Here is a 13679-nt window from a genome sequence, read left to right as displayed (position 1 = left end):
AAAGACATTTTTGAACTCTTGAAATACTTTGTTTACTGTATAAAGTACATTATATACATTCTTTCAATTGATATATTTTAAAATGATACTCAATTTACAGTAATACTGTAAACAAAATTTACAGTAATATTGTTAACACAATTTACAGTAATATTGTTAACACAATTTACAGTGATATTAAACCACAATTTACAGCAATACTGTAAACACAATTTACAGTAATAATGTAAACATGGTGATACTGTAAACACATTTTACACTTATACTGTAAACGCTTACAGCTGGTACTGCTCCTGGTGGACGGTGACCAGTCAGCAGTTAGTGATCGGGGCAGAGCTACCTCTAGCCACACAGTGTTAAAGTCCGATGTCCCCAGTCCCAGTCCTCCCCATGGAACGTGGAAATCTGTTTAAAGTCATACAAACGAGAATGATGGTCGCTTTCACATGATAGCTTTAGAAAATTATGGAGCATTACAAAATTAAATCAGCCCAGCATTGACTTAATTCTGTATAAATAAATAATTATCATAATTTCATAATCAATCATTAAATTCTTATTCTAGACACAGTTGCACTTTGATAGCTCGAACAATGATATTTCGAATACAATGAATATGTCGAAGTTAATTGTAAGTCCCAACCAATTATTTTTTAAGTATTTTACCCTCGATATCTCAAATACTCTAATATCTTGAAATTTTTAAACAGTCCCATCTAGTTCGAGATAACGAAGTTTGATTGTACTGGTAAATGATCAGTACAAAGATATATGCTTTAAATAAGTAAATTTCAGAGAGCAAAGTTTCTGGAAGTCTTACGTGATCTCTTGTGGCACAGAGCCCCCAATAGCAGTCCCGTGATTCTGTCATTCTTTTGTTGTAAACTTTTTGCAAGAGCATCTTTTAAGTCATTCACACCCTAAAATCAAAGCAGTAAATCTACTGTATTTGAAGAATCTAGGACTTCACATCAAAAGTAAAAAATGTAATGATAGCAATTTTAAGTATATATTATTATTCCTTTTTATGATTTGTTATCTAGACGGTATAATTTGTATGACATAATATTCATTCAATTCTAAAATTGATGGAATCGTACAACTGTAAAACAACTTAAATACATGTATGGTGGATCCTGATGTTAAACAGTAATTGAGCCTTTTCAGTGCAATACTTTTGACTGTTTAAGGAATACTCCAACTGAGTCATCGTGACAATGAAATTCCTGCTCGTTAATCTAACTGAGCTGTCCACTGGCTATGAAATCCAACTTCCTTACCTATCTAAGCCTTCCCCTGACAATAAATTCCTGCTCCTTTACCTTTCTGTGTTGCCCCTGGTATAATATCCTGCTCCTTTGCCTACCTGTGTTGGCCCTGGTATGATATCCTGCTCCTTTGCCTACCTGTGTTGGCCCTGGTATTATATCCTGCTCCTTTGCCTACCTGTGTTGCCCCTGGTATGATATCCTGCCCCTTTGCCTACCTGTGTTGGCCCTGGTATAATATCCTGCTCCTTTGCCTACCTGTGTTGGCCCTGGTATGATATCCTGCTCCTTTGCCTACCTGTGTTGGCCCTGGTATGATATCCTGCTCCTTTGCCTACCTGTGTTGGCCCTGGTATGATATCCTGCTCCTTTGCCTACCTGTGTTGGCCCTGGTATGATATCCTGCTCCTTTGCCTACCTGTGTTGGCCCTGGTATGATATCCTGCTCCTTTGCCTACCTGTGTTGGCCCTGGTATGATATCCTGCTCCTTTGCCTACCTGTGTTGGCCCTGGTATGATATCCTGCTCCTTTGCCTACCTGTGTTGGCCCTGGTATGATATCCTGCCCCTTTGCCTACCTGTGTTGCCCCTGGTATAATATCCTGCTCCTTTGCCTAGCTGTGTTGCCCCTGGTATAATATCCTGCTCCTTTGCCTACCTGTGTTGCCCCTGGTATAATATCCTGCTCCTTTGCCTACCTGTGTTGCCCCTGGTATTATATCCTGCTCCTTTGCCTACCTGTGTTGCCCCTGGTATGATATCCTGCTCATTTACCTACATTGGGATTTTTCTGACAATGAATTCTTGCTCCATTACCTTACTGAGGAGTCTCCTAACAATGAATTCATTCCCAATCTCTACAGCCCAGGCCAGTGGAGTCTCCCCAGTGGAGTTCACAAAGTTTACATTGGCATCCATCTCCAGGAGACATATCACACCCTACATAAATAAGATGATGAACTCAATATCTCAAAGTAAACTTATTTTAATTTTGGCAGCATATCACAAAGGTTGGAAAGAGATCAATAATTAGTTTTGAGTTCATTGTTAGCAAGGCATGATCCAACACAATGCATATTATTGTTACTAAGTTTTTTCTTGTGACAAATTTTTACAACAAATTAAATTCAAATACTGCTTGGTTAAGAAATTTTAGCATCATCCCAGATCTTCAGAACTTTGCAAAACATCCTCACACAAGAAAATTTTGATTATAACATAAAAAAGCCTTAGATTTAAAGACATATATCATTTTATGTATTATACATACTGCTAAGTTTCCTCTTTTACACTCAGCCAGTAGCATGTTCCCCTTCACAGTTTCATTGAGACCAAAGATCACCAGGCACTCCCCAGCCAGATCCAGTAAATCTGAACAACAGACAGCAAAGACTCCAAACACTGACACGTCAAGAGTAAACCAATCAAATATCAAAATCAATTCAATCATTTTTTTTAAAGAAGATAAAGAAGCTAACACATTTTGGCGTAACAACGGAAATGAATGCTCTAGACGTGTTCTATTAATATTTTAAGCCCTGATTTCACTACTGAAATAATTAAATATTTTTTGAAAGAAATATATACTTTTTTTTTAAAATTCAAACTACCCTGCCTAGAGACAACTACAATGTAACATGTCTATATACTACTCTTTAATTTTATGACGAGTTTAGTTAAAGACTATTGGTAGTAGAAAATTAATGTATAAGCATCAAGAAAGGAAGTAAAAGATGGACAAAAGCTAATTACTTAAGGAATGAATTTAATTTCCACCTACGTTATACCTTATAACATAACTAGGGGCAGTTTACGCTTAAGAAACAGCGAAGCGGTTAATAAAAAAGCATAAACTGTCCCAAGTTACGTTATACTCGTATAACATAGGTAGAAATTAAATTCACTCCTTATAATTTAATTTTTTACAACTAAATAAATCAAAGTACTGAAGAACTGACGGGAGTTGATTTTGTAGTTGTTTATTTATTTTAAAATCAATGATATGTTATTTTGCATGACAAGTACATGTAGTTTCTAATTTGAATTACGCACATTTTTATAATATGAATTTTTGGACTTTTTCGACAGGAATGTCGAGAAACCTCCATATGAATCATGTTAAAAAATATTTAAAGATAAAATTAATACAATCAAACTATGTATCAGTAATAGAAATATTTCGCGAAAATTGTATTGCTCCAAGCAATATTGAACTCTAGTCTCGTTCAACCAAACGCTCGGCTGACACCGTAAATCTCCAACAAGGATTTACGGAGACAGCCGAGCGTCGAGTTGAACGAGACTATATTGAACTCTGGCGTAGGAATACATACGACTACAAAAAATATTTAAATTGTTCGTACCATTTAAAATCTGACTATTTTCAAGGTATTTATCAATAAGTTTCCTTGAAAAACAATGCTTTTAATTAGCATACATTACATCGAATTTATCATTTATTTTCAAGAACTAGGACTTGTCAGCAGCAATGGTTTGTGCTGATGTCCAAACACTGTTTCATTTTCGGTACGTCCGAGTAACTGCATAGGAGAGTTGATTAAAATCAACTCCCAAAAATAAGGACAATTATTTAGTAAAATGATGTTAATTGGTACAAAATTTAAACACAACGTCAAGCGGATTAACACTTTTCGCCTGCGCGTCGTATTGTGACGTAGGCAAGTTATGTAATATAATATATATGAATTTGTTTAGCCAATCAAATCAGGCGTTACATCCAGAATTAAATTTTTAGTAAACCTTAATGAAAGATCGCAAGTATCAAGACAATTTTACCGGTAAGCACTGACCTTGAATAAACTTGATTGAAAATACTATATAATCTTATTGGTTTATACTACCAAGCACTGTAGTGAATGCTGATCAAGTGAGTGACATCTCAATTATCAAGAATTATATGTAAAGCTGCACAGTAATAATATAATGTCAAAGCATGAAATGCTGACAAAAAGAGACATACATGTAGTCTAAGAGCATGGTACTGAATTCTGGCAAGTAAAAGACAGTGTCAACACACAGAATGCTGATAAAGTCACATTGTCAAAGCATTGTATTGAATGCTGGCAATCATTAAGACAATGTCAAAGCATTAAAATGCTGGCTATAAACTGACACTAGTCTTGACAAAGTGTTGGTCATAAGGGACACTCTCAGTGCATTACTGTACATTTAATGCCAGCCAAATGACAGCAACACTGTCAAAGCATTGCTCTAAATAAATACCAAGGGAATCTGACAATGACATACAATTGTATTTGATGCTGGCCAAAAGCATTAAACTGAATGCCGACCTAGAGCAACACTTTCAAATCATAACATTTAATGCTGGGTTTAACTGACAATGTCAAAGCATTGTATTGAATGCTGGCCAATAGTGACACTGTCAATTTGTCAAAGTGTTATATTTAACACAGGCCAAACATATGCAAAAACCATCGAAGAACCGAGTTAAATGCTGGCACTATTCAAGCATTGTTTTAAATGCTATTTATCATTAAATGATGTCCCTGTCAAAACATTGCTTTACAAAAGAGAGAGACACCGTTAAAGTATTGTATCAAATTTTTCTCACCTTTCTGATGTTCTATTTAGAAAAATGAGATAAAAATTGATCAAAAAGAAAGACTATATTCCTAATATCATGAAGTGCAAAACCTGGCAGTTTAAGATTTGCAAGATGCTTGCAGAGCAGATAACTTGATAAATTGTACTGTTATGTGTAAAAAATAAAAACCTTTTAAATCACTGGGTACAGTACCTTGATCAATGTGGTCGGCTAGAATATTGAACATCAGCTGGTGGCAGTTGACCTTGACAAATTCATCACAAAGGTCATGGCCAAGTTCAGATAACAGGTGAACAGCAACACAAGCCTGTAACACGACAGAAATTTCTGTGGACAATTTCAACAAAAAATTCTCATAGTCATAGGTTTTTTATACACCTAAGTAAAAGATACAAAATCCAAGGATAACTTACAACAAACAATAAGGATTTCTTAACTCAATTATCTTATTCTTAAAACCAAATTTTATTTGTGACCACTTTATTTTGCAATTCAGAGGGGGGGGGGGGGGAAATTTTCATGACAAAGCATACTGTAAATTCCTAATTAAACGCAAGGAATTAATATCCGCGTAAAATCACGAGAAGCCAGTCTCACGAATTTTAAAATCTCGCTTTTTTGGGGGGACACATGTAAACAGCATAAAAGTAAGATAAAATTTCCGAATTCGCGATTTTATGTTCTCGCAATTTGATGGTTGAATCATGGAATTAAGTACTCGCGTAAAATAAGGAATCTACAGTAAATATGTAGCATAACCAATACTGAACACCGTGAAGAATTAGTTCAAGGCAAGAACAATATGTGATGGTGAACTGTCAATCTAAGAAAGGCATCAAGATACCCCAAAGTTAGTCATTAATTATACCTCTTTGAGAAGTCCCACATGTGATTGGTAGTTTTCCATGGTCTGGGTTATGACCTTGATGAGACGAGAACAAAGGTCAAAGGTGTTAAGAATAGAAGGCTCACACAACATCTGGATCAGCACCAAGCCTTTCCTTTGGACATCTGAAAAAAAGGGCAATGACACAGAATAACAAAGCAGCACATTGTCAAATATGCTCCAACACAATGAAATAACTATCTATTGAAATAAAATATAAAAAATATTATCTTTCTGCAGATATACATGTACATATTTCAAATTTTTTAAACAAAAAAATAATACATGTCTCACAATTTTAAATTTTAATAATAAATTTAAATAATGAAATGATAGAGAGTTTTAAACATTAACATATACAAGCGAAATTTGAAGCTTACATAAAATATCCGTATATTTTTCCATTGTTTTAATCACATAATCAAGGGCACCTGCTGAGTTGAGGATTTCTGCAGCTTTGTCTGAATTACAAAGCATATATGTACAGTAATATATAGGCAAGTGAACATGTCATGCTAAAATAAATATTATAAACTTAAGCGAAGTTATTCTTATTACTCAAAGTTCTAAAATGATTTAAAAAATACAGGATATAAAGAATCACAATTCTAATGAATCAAACATTTAATAAAGGCATTGTTTTATTGTTAAACACAATACTGTTTGCAAATTTAATAATATTTACATCTGAAATAAAGTGAAACGTGTGCTAGAATAATGCAGAAGAAGAGAGGGTAAATGCAGGAGAGGATTCCAGAGAAGTTAAGAAGAAAGACAGCATGAAGAGAGAAAGAATAAGGGGCAGGGGTCAGATGGATGATATGTGGGGATAAGATCAATGATGTTGAGATGGAATACAATGGACAAGACAAGATTGAGGGTGGAATAAAATGAATGAGATGAAGAGAGTATGATGGATGAGATGTGGGGAGAGAAGGATATTAGAAGAGGCAAAGAGATGTGGGGAGGAGATGAGATGTGGATGCGGATGAGATGGATGAGACTTGGAAGAAATGATATAAATGAGATATGGAAGTGAATGAGATATGGAAGGAAATGAGATAAGATATAGAAGAGGATGACATGGATTAGATGTCAGATTAGAGGATGTTATGGACAAGGGGTGAAATAGGGCTGAAGTTTTCTGACCTGCAGCAGACAGCACACACAGACACTCCAGGCCGGCCTCCTGCATCAGCTCATTACTGAGAGACTTGTTAAGGGCCGCCAGGATACGGACATGGAGCCTCTCTACCAGGCACTGATTACAGAAAATATCTGTAACAAGTCAAGTCTCAAATCAAACACTGATTACAGAAAATATCTGTAACAAGTCAAGTCTCAAATCAAACACTGATTACAGAAATTATCTGTAACAAGTCAAGTCTCAAGTTAAACACTGAATACAGAAAATATCTGTAACAAGTCAAGTCTCAAATCAAACACTGATTACAGAAAATATCTGTAACAAGTCAAGTCTCAAATCAAACACTGATTACAGAAAATATCTGTAACAAGTCAAGGCTCAAATCGAACACTGATTTCAGAAAATATCTGTAACAAGTCAAGTCTCAAGTTAAACACTGAATACAGAAAATATCTGTAACAAGTCAAGTCTCAAATCAAACACTGATTACAGAAAATATCTGTAACAAGTCAAGTCTCAAATCAAACACTGATTACAGAAAATATCTGTAAAAAGTCAAGTCTCAAGTTAAACACTGAATACAGAAAATATCTGTAACAAGTCAAGTCTCAAATCCAACACTGATTACAGAAAATATCTGTAACAAGTCAAGTCTCAAATCAAACACTGATTACAGAAAATATCTGTAACAAGTCAAGGCTCAAATCGAAACACTGATTTCAGAAAATATCTGTAACAAGTCAAGTCTCAAATCAAACACTGATTACAGAAAATATCTGTAACAAGTCAAGGCTCAAATCGAAACACTGATTTCAGAAAATATCTGTAATGAATCAGTCTCAAATCAAACTTTGGTTAAAAAAGATATGTGTATTAAGTCATGTATATTCAGATAATTAAATAAATCTTTAACAACTCAGATCTCGTGCATACAAAGTTAAACACTGTTGACAAAAGTGACTCAAGTTTAAGCACTTGTTACAGAAAATATCAATAAATAAATAAACAAATATAAAAACAAAACATAGACACCTAGAAGTAGGTTAAAAATAACTCACAATATGATAAGTAAAGAGAAGTATGAGTAAAAAAAACCCCACAAATATCCATGCATCCATATCATCACTTCATGTTCATCAAATGATACGAATTTGCATTCCATCACACCTAATAAGCCACAACAAGGTTAACTATTTCAAACCATGCTTCTTAATGCACAATCACCATCAACTTAACTTTCTGACAGTCTTGTGGCCATCAAAATTATGTAAAAATTGTAAACTTAAATAAGATAAATTTGTGGCAATTAAAATCATAAAAAAAATTGTTAACTTGGATAAGAAAAACTTATTTTGATTTTCAGAAAAAATATTTATTCAATTTCTATAAAATGTTCCAAACTCCCCTTTTTATTTTTCTCTTCATGTAAGTTTAAATGACACCAGCTAAGAAAAACCTGCAGAATACCGTGTATAAATGGCAATTATAACAAATTAGCATGCTATCACACGTTTCTTGATTCATAGTATACCTTATCATGAGCTGAAAACCAAGTCATGAAATTACAGTCTTCATTAAAATTCTATTTGACAGTAACTGAACAAAAAATTCTTTTCACATTTAATTTCTTTTGAAGATTTATTTTCATACACATACGTACATAAGACATAATTATTTGTACATGTATTCACAAAGAGCAAGTTCTTATATATTACAATTAAGGTCTTTTTTGATTACTTGTTTTTTTTTTTCTATTTTCCAAGAAAACTTCAGTCGGTAAAATTTATAGTGCATGTAATACACTAGCCATCCTACACCCCAAATGATTGAAAACATATCCTAAGAATATTTCCTTTCTTGATGTGTTCTAATCTTATTTCATATACCCGGGTAGGTATGACAATTTTTTTATGAATATGATTTACTCATCTATATCCACACACAATTTTTTCCCCCCAAATTTTGTATAATTTGAGTCGGTTGGCCTTAAAAATAACTAAAAACTACTAAATTCTAAATAGTATCAGAAAAGTGACCCATTGATATACATGGATTATTTGACTTTCTTACCGACTTCTGCAAGGCAAGCAATGGTGCTGACACACTCCATCACCACATTGTCTATGTGAGCATGCTGAATAAAGGCTTTAGTGAGAGTTGCCTGAATTTCCTCTAAAATCAACTTTCGCTTATTGGCATTACTGCAACAGAGCAAACCAGCATGCACCTGATGTCTAAACATACACGGAGTGAGTAAAACATGAACATTCTACTAACTTACAAATTAGTTACTGTACTTCACACTGAAGTCATGCATGCATAGAGTGTAAAATAAATTTAGATTAAGGAATATGATAAATCACTCCGAACAAAAAAAATTAAATAGCATGCAAATATATATTTTCTTCAAAGCAAGATACACACACACCAAAATATACTGCAAGGATTGAGATGATAATATCCTTTGAACCTTGAACTTATTAATTCCTGTTACCAGATGTTAGAAAACTACGATCATAACTTCAATGAAAGTCTAATCAATAAAATAAAACATGACACACAAATGGAGGGCTATTCAGCTGATGATGAATCACTCACTGAAATATGATCATGGCCCTCAGTCCTCGCAGTCCGCACTCAACCACGGGACCATACACAAAATGGCGCCGAATCCCGTCCAGTACCACAATGTGGGCGTTCTTCTCCATCAGGTTCTCACAAATACGTTCTGTTGAAACAAGATGAAATTATAATCGGGTTCTGTTAAAATAATCAATGACAATTTAGTTTCCTCTATATTTCTTATTGCTGTAGAATCATTTAAATTGCAGGGGGCCAATCATCTTTGATTGTCAATTTTTAAAGTTTTTTAAATTTAATGGATTTAATATGTATAATAAATATAAGGGGTTCCATAATTTGTTTGGATGATGATACATGGATAAGAGGAACATACAAAATCCAGGACATTTGAGCCCCAATGAATAGCAATTTGTTATTCTACAGTAAAAAACAATATGTCTCCTCTTTGAAAGGGGAGACATAATAATGCTTTATGTGAAATTTGCTTCTAATATTTTGGCAAATCCTATTATAACATATAACATTTAACATTACCATTATCTGCTGCTAGCCAGTACAAAGCTTCACAGGCGCAGGCAAAGACTTCAGTGTCAGTTTTATACATCAGTATGTTTCCTACACACATAGAGTGGAGAGGAGACCTACAGCAACAGTAAAACATGTCACAACATAGAGGTCACTGTGACAACATTACAAGAAGGTAACTCCATTCGGTTAATGTGACAACATAGGGGTCACTGTTACAATATTACGAGAAGGTAACTCTGTAAGGTTACTGTGACAACATATGGGTCACAGTTACAATATTACGAGAAGGTAACTCTGTAAGGTTACTGTGACAACATAGGGGTCACTGTTACAACATTACAAGAAGGTAACTCCATACGGTTACTGTGACAACATAGAGGTCACTGTTACAATATTACAAGAAGGTAACTCCATAACGTTACTGTGACAACATAGAGGTCACTGTTACAATATTACAAGAAGGTAACTCCATAAGGTTACTGTGACAACATAGGGGTCACCGTTACAATATTAAGAGAAGGTATCTCTGTAAGGTTACTGCAACAAAATAAAGCTCACTGCAACAACATGACCGACATTGTAACATGAAAGTTAATAACAAATTAACATCAAACATATTAACATAAATAAATTTTCACTGTAGAATTATAACAACATGAAAGTTAAGTACTTTAAGATCATTAAAGTCTTTGTTACAACATAACAACAAAAATGTCATTAGACAATGTAACAATGTAAAACAATGACGATCACAATCACATAATGAAAGTCACTGTAGTAACATGAAGGTAACTGTATCTATATGAAGATCAATCTTACCACAGCATATTGTCTGTACGACTATAACATGTACCCAGGCTTAATAACAACTAAAGAAAATGTACACATAACTTACTGTGGTTTATTGTTGATAATGTTTTCTCCTATCTCACTGTGTGCTTTTGGACAAACCTTCAACAGTTCCACTACTGCTTTACAACTCAAGATCTGTGTACAAAGCATATTTCTCATTCTTAATTTTAATTCATGCACAGTTTAAAACAATACACTAGAATATACAGTATTTGGTAAACATTGAAAACAACATCAAGTTCAGTTTTAAAAAACATTCCAGTATGACTCACAAATAAACTTTTCACTTCTCCAAAAATAAAAAAATTAAAAACTGTCAATTTGAACCTGTAATGCATTGAAATCAATATAAACAGTGAGCCTATTACCTGCACTTTTTTGTGATTCATCAGTTTCCGCATGGCATTAAATAAGATCTCACACCATTGCTTACTCAGCCTGGATTCCTCTTCTTCTGTTCTATCTGCAAACTCATTCTGACCTGAAACAACAGAAATATACAATAAAGAAGCAACTTGGCATTATCACTTGTAGATCTCTTAACAATTGTTCTCTAAAGTTAAAATCTTATGCAAACACTTGTTATGGAAATCAGGTTAAAGAGTTTTCATCAGGAATTTTTTTTTTAGAAAATTAAATGTCACATTAGGTCTTCTAAATTGAAACAAGAGGCCCAGGGGCCACATCGCTCACCTGGGCAACAATTGCCTTAATTCTGATCAAATTAGCATAACAGTATCAAAATATCTTGACAACTAAGTACAGTAGATCTTGCTAAAAAAAAATGAAAATCTGCCAATTTAATTTTTATCCACCTCTTTTTTTTTGGTAAATACCAAGCCCCTTTTGTTGTTGTACCTGTAAGAAGATTTTTCTTTATTCCTATATAACCCCCCCCCCCCCCCCCCCATTTCGTGGCCCCACTTTTCGTTATGGAATCATGGTTTCATCAAACTTAAATCTGCATAACCTGTGCTTTCACACTAAGTACCGAGTTTAGGACCGAAAACTTTCCCAGAATATTTCTAAAGATTTTCTCTATATATTCCTATGTAAAAATTCAAACTGCCATCACAGCCCCGCCCTACCACTAGGGACTGTGATTTTGCAAACTTGAATTTACACTACCCAAGGATGCCTCTACACAAGTTTAAGCTTTTCTGGCCAAATAGTCTTTAAAAAGAAGTTTTTTAAAAGATTTTCTCTATATATTTCCTATGAAAAAATTCATCCCCCATTGTGGCCTCACCCTACCCCTGGACTTTTAATTAAACAAACTTGAATCTATTCGATCTGGGGGTGCTTCCACTCAAATTTGGGCTTTCCTGGCCTAATAGTTTTGAGAAAAAGATTTTTAAAGATTTTCTCTATATAAAAATTTATCCCCCATTGTAGCCCCACCCTACCCCAGGGACCATGATTTGAACAAACTTGAATCTACACTACCTGAAGATGCTTCCATTTTAATCTGGGCTTTCCTGGCCTAATAGTTTTTTAGAAGAAGATTTTAAAAGATTTTCTCTATATATTCCTACGTAAAACTTGACTTCCAATTGTGGCCCCACCCTACCCCCAGGGACAATGATTTGAACAAACTTGAATCTACACTACCTGAGGATGCTTCCATTTTAATTTGAGCTTTTCTGGCCTAATAGTTTTTTAGAAGAAGATTTTAAAAGATTTTCTCTATATATTCCTATGTAAAACTTGATCCACCTATTGTGGCCCCACCCTACCCCCAGGGACCATGATTTGAACAAACTTGAATCTACACTATCTGAGGATGCTCCCATTTTAATTTGAGCTTTTCTGGCCTGATGGTTTTTGAGAAGAAGATTTTTAAAGATTTTCTCTATATATTCCTATGTAAAACTTGATCCCCATCTAGTGGCCCCTCCCTACCCCCGGGGACCATGATTTGAACAAACTTGAATCTACACTACCTGAGGATGCCTCCACATAAGATTCAAATTTTCAGGCCTAACAGTTTTTGAGAAGAAGATTTTTGAAAAATACCAACAAATTTTCAATAATTCTCAATTATCTCCCCTTTAAAGAGGGTGTGGCCCTTCATTTGAACAAACTTGAATCCCCTTTACCTAGTGGTGCTTTGTGCCAAATTTGGTTGAAATCTGCCCAGTGGTTCTTGAAAAGAAGATGAAAATGTGAAAAGTTTACGACGACTACGACAACGACAGACAACGGACAAATTGTGATCAGAAAAGCTCACTTGAGCCTTTGGCTCAGGTGACCTAAAAACTTACAGAAAAGACAGAAGAGTTCCACCCCTGCTGCTACGACTGATGAACTGTAGGGGTGAGAGGACATCAGCGGAACAAGGGTACCGGACAGGAAGTTCACGGAACTCAGCGTCTCCAGTACTGAACCTGGAAGGGGAAAAGCATTACTCATTACTAATAACACAGAGATCTACACAGTTTGTGTTATACTGAAAACGTTAGTCAATATGAAAAACACAAAGAAAACTAAAACTTAAAAGAACTTGGTATCCTGTACAGTTCCCGAAAAAGTAAGCATAAAAATCACATTATTTTACTCATAATGAAAAATTAAATTAAAGATAAGAGACTTTTAGAAATTCACCTGTATACATGTTGTTATAACTGCAGAGAAAGTTCCCCTGAAGTTTTAGTACATGTACTTACTTTCTTTTTTCAATTCCATGAGCAGATCACAAGCTGCCTCTATCACGCGAAGGTCTGCTGAGGTACTGTGGAATGCGTCTATCACAAATTTGTCTACATCATGTGACATCAGGCACTGGAGGTGACCTGAGAAATCAAAATTGGTTTAATTCTAACGACAACC

The 13679-nt window shown here is 34.6% G+C and overlaps 1 protein-coding gene across 1 annotated transcript in view; it reads right to left on the bottom strand.

Annotated features, from left to right (window-relative positions):
- Positions 1-13679, bottom strand: part of LOC128160596 (leucine-rich repeat serine/threonine-protein kinase 2-like) — a 43167-nt gene that overhangs the window by 24091 nt on the left and 5397 nt on the right. Inside the window, exons 9-23 of the mRNA XM_052823929.1 lie at positions 13517-13642; positions 13115-13237; positions 11219-11331; positions 10894-10985; positions 10005-10111; positions 9486-9615; positions 8958-9121; positions 6890-7018; positions 6121-6201; positions 5723-5865; positions 5047-5161; positions 2539-2639; positions 2085-2207; positions 821-920; positions 280-405 (exon numbers count right to left, since the gene is read on the bottom strand). Of these exons, the coding sequence (XP_052679889.1) occupies positions 280-405; positions 821-920; positions 2085-2207; positions 2539-2639; positions 5047-5161; positions 5723-5865; positions 6121-6201; positions 6890-7018; positions 8958-9121; positions 9486-9615; positions 10005-10111; positions 10894-10985; positions 11219-11331; positions 13115-13237; positions 13517-13642 (1773 nt within the window). The remainder of the gene's footprint in view (positions 1-279; positions 406-820; positions 921-2084; positions 2208-2538; positions 2640-5046; positions 5162-5722; positions 5866-6120; positions 6202-6889; positions 7019-8957; positions 9122-9485; positions 9616-10004; positions 10112-10893; positions 10986-11218; positions 11332-13114; positions 13238-13516; positions 13643-13679) is intronic.

Source organism: Crassostrea angulata, chromosome 8, assembly GCF_025612915.1.
Source record: "Crassostrea angulata isolate pt1a10 chromosome 8, ASM2561291v2, whole genome shotgun sequence".
Lineage (NCBI taxonomy): Eukaryota > Metazoa > Mollusca > Bivalvia > Ostreida > Ostreidae > Magallana > Magallana angulata.
The sequence above is the reverse complement of the archived record's forward strand: the minus strand, read 5'-3'. Positions and strand labels throughout refer to the sequence as shown.